The 6,393-nt window shown below is 34.5% G+C and overlaps 1 protein-coding gene across 1 annotated transcript; it reads right to left on the bottom strand.

Moving 5' to 3' along the window:
- Positions 1-3,487: 3,487 nt before the first annotated feature.
- On the bottom strand, positions 3,488-6,393 carry LOC125859141 (protein HYPER-SENSITIVITY-RELATED 4-like). The gene is made up of 3 exons (XM_049538857.1): positions 5,862-6,393; positions 4,346-5,023; positions 3,488-3,925 (listed from the first exon to the last, which is right to left on the bottom strand). The coding sequence occupies exons 1-3, from the start codon at positions 6,204-6,206 to the stop codon at positions 3,488-3,490; spliced, it is 1,461 nt and encodes a 486-aa protein (XP_049394814.1). The 5' UTR covers positions 6,207-6,393.

Here is a 6,393-nt window from a genome sequence, read left to right as displayed (position 1 = left end):
ATGTGCTAGAGCAAGAGTGAACTTGTAGAAAGAAAGAGTGACTTGTAGACATCCTTGACTCATTGGTTTAGATTAGTTTTAAGCTAGAAGAGGTCTTGGGTTCAATACTACTTAACCACAATTTTTTTTTATGAGTATATTGTATTTTTCAAAACAAAGTTTAGTTTGAGGTTTGAACCCCCGACTTCAAACACCAAAAGCGGACAGTAAACCAACATGCAATTAGTTTATCCGTATCAAGTAACATCATTTTGTTTTACATATAGCTTTATACATAGTATTAATAAATATATTTTGTAAAATTTTCGACGAAGCGGTGTCGCTTGACACCCCTCCGCTAAACGTAAGTCTGCCCTGTTGAGCTCCCCTATTCTTCATATTTGCAAAGAAATAAGCAGAACTAGAATCCTCTAATTGGAGCCACCGGACTCTAGATTTCAGCCTATTTATGCTCTCCTCAATCATGCTCCATTTTTCTAGTTTCAATTTCGATGACTTTTCCTGCTCAAACAATATAGGGCCGTGCCTATGATCCCTCATTTGTTCTTGATGATCAGTTAGATCTTTCCTGCATTGGACTACCTTCTTATCTGCTTGAAGGAGTTTATTAGGGGAAATAAGGTGAGTTTCATAGCAATATTGGAACACAAGGTGAAAGATAATAAAGTCAGCAATGTTATAAAGAAGATAGCCCCAGGATGGGAATGTCAAGCAAACTAAGCTCAAAGACTAGAAATAAAATTTGGATTTTGTGGAATCTCCAACTATAGTGAAGTACACTATGCTTAATATAGGAAAGTACCCTTCGGGGTGGCCCAATGGTTTGGGCTTGGGACTTCCATGTTGGAGGTCTCAAGTTCGAAATCCCTTGCCAGTGAAAGCAAGGAGTTAGCCTTCTGGGTCGAACTTTTCGCATCGGGTTCGCCTAGTGCGGGTTACATCTCCTATGTTGTTTGCGAGCTATTGTATAGGAGCGGAGGCTTTACCCTGTGCACACCCAAAGGATAGCGGTTGCGGGTTTCCCTTGTCATAAAAAATATAATATAGGAAAGTTTCAAAGTCATAGTCAATACCAACTATTACTATTGTTAGTCTTAGTACAATTTTTCCTATTTACTTTGGACAATTTCTCACTTTATTTGTTTTTCTTTCTTCACATGATTTTACTATAAATTTACCATTTTCCTCAATTGCAATTGCATCAATATATTGGTTACTATTTTTATTTACACATTTGGTGCATAACACTAACATCCACTAGCCAAAAGAACCCTTAAAAAGTATGTCCTCTTCATCAGCAGAATCAAAAATGGCCTTGGCCAAGATTGTTTTATCAACAGTAGGCTCTATTGTTGTGACAACCATGTTGGTTCGTTCGATAATCCATGACTACATCCCCTTGGAACTCCATGAATATCTCTTCTTTGGACTCAAAAACATGTTCACTAAGTTCTCAAATCAGCTAACGATGGTGATTGCCGAATTTGATGACCTTATCAACAACGAAATTTATTAAGTTGCTGAAATTTATTTGGGCAACAAGTTGTCACCTAACATCCATCGCCTTAAAATTAGTATGCCTGAGAAGGAGAAGAATTTCAACATCACCATGGAACGTAATGAAGAGGTAATGTATTGCACACACAGACACACATCTATGTATATATATAATGACAATTGCATGTTATGGTATTTGTTATCATAAAATTTTTAGACTAAACTAAAAATTATGTTGCTCGACTCTTAAAAGATATTTACTAGTAAGAATACATGGATTAGTGGTGGAAAATTGTTGTAGCTAAACAACAATATCCGTCACTAAATATTATCAGAAAATTGTGCTAGATATGAGTTATTTAGCAACAAATTTCAATTTTTTTTGTAATGATTGTCGAGTTATGTTGGTACTTTCTAAAGCAATGCACTTTTGAAGAATCTGACACACGTATGACCACATTTTTTAGGGTCCGAGCAACATAGAATAAAGTAGTCAAGTGGTCAACTTAATGCTTAAAGTTAAATGTTCGTAAGAAGCATCATAACATCCACTAACCAAAAATAAAAAATATGTCCTCTTCATCAGCAGAATCAAAAATGGTCTTGGCCAAGATTGTTTTATCGACAGTAGGCTCTATTGTTGTGACAACCATGCTGGTTTGTTCGATAATCCACGACTACATCCCCTTGGAACTCCATGAATATCTCTTCTTTGGACTAAAAAACATGTTCACTAAGTTCTCAAATCAGCTAACGATGACGATAGACGAATTTGATGGCCTTGTCAACAACGGAATTTATGAAGCTGCTGAAATTTATTTGGGCAAGAAGTTGTCACCTAACATCCATCAACTTAAAATTAGTAAGCCTGGGAAGGAGAAGAATTTCAACATCGCCATGGAACGTAATGAGGAGGTAATGTCTTACACACATCTCTCTCTCTCTATATATATATATAATGATACATGTTATGGTATTTGTTATCTTAAAATTTTTAGACTAAACTAAAAATTATGTTGCTTGGACTCTTAAAAGATATTTACTACTAAGAATACATGGATTAGTGGTGGAAAAATTTTGTAGCTAAACAACAATATTTGTCACTACATATTGTTAGAAAATTGTGCTAGCTATGAGCTATTTAGCAACAAATTTCAGTTTTTTTGTAATGATTGTCGAGTTATGTCGGTCCCTTCTAAACCTATGCACTTTTGAAGAATCTGACACATGTATGACCACATTTTTAGGGTCCGAGCAACATAGAATAGAAGTAGTCAGGTGGTCAACTTAACGCTTAATGTTAAATGTTCGTAAGAAGCATCATAAAATATGTGTTTTTAATGATAAACAAACAAACTATGTGTAATTATAAATAGGGTTATGGTCTCCAAATCAGACATATGACTTTTTTCTAATAGTCCACCATTAGAAAAGTGAATTAATTCCTGGGTTGTTTCTTGAATTTATCTAAATTTAATTCCATAAACTCCTAATTCTACTAATGCTTCAAGATTTTGCTTTAGTGTTATGCGCCTAATGTGTGATAAAATAGTAACCAATATATTGATTCTTGAATTATTATTTTTCTTCCGATCTACAAGAAGGAAAGGGGAAATAGGGTGCAATGGCAATTGAGGAAAATGCAAAATTTATTGGAAAATCATTTGGAATAGTAGAACAGAGGGAATAATTTATATACAGACTAAACTAGCTGTTTGAGGGCATGCTTGCATAGCTTAGAAACTAACATCACATACAGAGTCTGCGAGAAAAAGTTTATAAGAGCATGAAGAAGCAATTAAATAAAATGCAGGAAATATTCTTATCTGAAGCACTCATAAACCAAATACAGTAATAGCAATACGAAATTCCATCTATCGATATAATAGTACTCTTAAGGGGGGGCATACTACTTGATCGCTTACATCAGATTAACGATAACAAAATTATATAAACTAATCTTCTAATCATGATTAAGTGATATGGATTATTACTCTTTTTCTTTAATCCCATTTCCATTACTTTCTTTCTTCTCATCAACAGACTCCATTTGAGTTATTTCCATGGCCTCTTCCTTCTCTTTCATCTTTTGGTGAAGAAAATTAATAAACCCTTTAAGTGAATCTTCAACTTCATGTTCCTTCAACAACTGCTCTGCCACTTCTGCTGGTGTCACATTGGCTATGTCAATCAATTCCTCAATTTCATTGAAAAGTTTATGATCTTTAATCCCCAAGTAATTTGCAGCAAGAAGTTTGAAGCCGCAAGGTGTGCAATATGCCATGTGAATGTGCACATCCATTCTGCCAGGTCGCAGCAGTGCAGGGTCGAGTTTTTCTATGTGATTTGTTGTGAAAATTATGATTCTTTCGTCTCCACAGCTCGACCATAGCCCGTCAATAAAATTTAGTAAACCTGACAAGGTGATCTGCAATAGTAAGGTAAAGTATTACACACAACACGATACACTAATACCAAATCCAAAATTTCCCAATAATTGACACTTAATTTATTCATGAAAATCACAAATTAATGGAAGGTGAAATTATGGCAAGTAAGAATTAAGGACGCATTATAACAATTGTTCTGAACCCCTTCATGCTCTTGTCATGTCGAAATACTGCACAAGAAAAGGCCAACATATCCTATCCAATTTATGGTAATTAATCAGTTTCCTAAAAACCCATTATCTTCCACTTGATCATTCCCCTGACTACAGATTTCATACTACCCCATAAATTAAAATACATAGCCCCAACTTTTTCTATTTAATCATTTGGTATATATCAGAGTTCGTACCTAGTAGGAATAGTAAAGATAGGAAATAGAAAATAAAAGACTAAGTTACCATGCTTTCTGACTGATGAAAATCATTTGAACGAACATGCATAGCTCGATTAACCAAATTAGCTTTCAAGTTGATGGTACAATCAATGTCCTCAATCACCAAAATTGACTTATTGGTTGTGGCAACCAACAACTTCCTTAAATCTGAATTCCTCGTCACTGCAGTCAACTCCAAATCATATATATCGAAGTTTAAATAATTCGCTATTGCAGCAATCAAACTAGTTTTCCCAGTTCCCGGAGGACCAAACAACAAATACCCTCTTTTCCATGCCTTCCCTACTTTCCTGTAATACTCTTTCCTCCTCATGAATCTCTCCAAATCCTTCAAGATCATGTCTTTCTGGTCTGATTTCATTGCGATTGTCTCAAAAGTGGCGGGATGATCAAAATTCACCGGCTTCCACATGTCATGTAAATTGGACATCCTTTCGTAACCCACAGTATGAATCTTGATCGTCTTGTTTTTGTGTTTTTGCAATATTGCTTCTTCCATGATGTATGGCAAGTAAGAATTAAGGACAAGGTCCTTGTTTTTCTTGTGAAATGTCAGCTCAAAGGACCTTATTACAGATTTCTCAGCGGAATCCATGTCTCTGGGGTTGTAGAAGTGTTTAGACTCTGATTGTCTGCAGAGCCAAATCCACTTGAATGTCTGTCCATTATAAACATCTATCACCTGCTGGAATAAAACCGTAAGATTAAAAAAAAAACATCATCTTCACAAGATCTATTATGTTAAATTATTACGAAGGTAAATTAAATGTGGAAACTTACCTAAGCACTCATGAATATAGAACAATTTTTCAAATCAAGACTTTAATTTCAAGAAAAGTGATTTTCACTTTTCTAATGGTGGACTGTTAGAAAAATGTCATATGTCTGAATCTGATATAGAGACCATAACCCTATTTATAATTACACATAGTTTGTTTGTTTCTAATTTATCTTGTTATCATTAAATTAGATGTTGTATCATCATATGTCTGATCTAGAAACCACAACCCTATTTATAATTACACTTAGTTTGTTTGTTTCTAATTTGCCTGGTTAATAATTAAATTAGAAGTTGTATCAGCATATCTACACATAATAACACATATCTTATGATGCTTCTTATCTTTACATTTAACTTTAAGCATTAAGTTGATTGTTTGACTAATTCTATTTTATGTTGCTCGGACCCTATAAAGGTGGTCATACACATGTCAGATTCTTCAAAAGTGCATAGCTTTAGAAGAATCCGACAATCACTACAAAAACAACTAAAATTTGCTGGAAATTTTATTGCTAAATAGATCATAGCTAACATAATATTTTTTATAATCTATAGTGACAGATATGTTTGTTTACCCACAAAATTAGTCCACTCTAGTCTATGTATTGTTAGTTGTAAATATATTTCAAGAGTCCAAGCAATACAACTTTTAGTTTGGTCTAGAACTTTTATGATAACAAATACCATAACACACAATATCATTATATATATAGATGTGTGTGTGCGCGCAAAACATTACCTCCTCATTACGTTCCATGGTGATGTTGAAATTTTTCTCCTTCTCAGTCCTACTTATTTTAAGTCTACGGATGTGAGGGGACAACTTGTTGGCCAAATAGATTGTTGCAGCTTCATAAATTTTGTTGTTGACCAGGCCATCAAATTCCTCAATCACCATCGTTAGCTGTTTTGAGAACTTGGTGAACATGTTTTTGAACCCAAAGAAGAGATATGCATGGAGTTCCCTGGGGATGTAGTTGTGGATTATCGTATGAACCAACATGACTGTTGCAGCAATTGAGCCTACTCTCGATAAAACCCTCTTGGCTAGGGCCATTTTCAATTTTGTCGATGAAGAGGACATGCTTCTTAAGGGCTTTTTGGCTAGTGGGTGTGTAACAACTAAATTTTTCTTCCTGATAAACAAATAATCAACACAAGAAAATAGTGTCAAGTCTTTAATATTTGATTCCAATGATGTGCGGGGATTACAATGCTTATAAAATCTTATATAGAAAGGCGTAATCCTCTAATTCTTATCATCACGACCA

This window comes from Solanum stenotomum, chromosome 3 (assembly GCF_019186545.1).
Source record: "Solanum stenotomum isolate F172 chromosome 3, ASM1918654v1, whole genome shotgun sequence".
Taxonomy (NCBI): domain Eukaryota; kingdom Viridiplantae; phylum Streptophyta; class Magnoliopsida; order Solanales; family Solanaceae; genus Solanum; species Solanum stenotomum.
The sequence above is the reverse complement of the archived record's forward strand: the minus strand, read 5'-3'. Positions and strand labels throughout refer to the sequence as shown.

Excerpts from the sequence above, each read along its gene's own strand:
- LOC125859141 (XM_049538857.1), bottom strand. The coding sequence starts at position 6,206 with ATGTCCTCTTCATCGACAAAATTGAAAATGGCCCTAGCCAAGAGGGTT. Across the intron at positions 5,024-5,861 it reads CCATGGAACGTAATGAGGAG|GTGATAGATGTTTATAATGG; the intron begins GTAATGTTTTGC and ends TTATTCCAGCAG. Across the intron at positions 3,926-4,345 it reads TTCATCAGTCAGAAAGCATG|ATCACCTTGTCAGGTTTACT; the intron begins GTAACTTAGTCT and ends TTACTATTGCAG.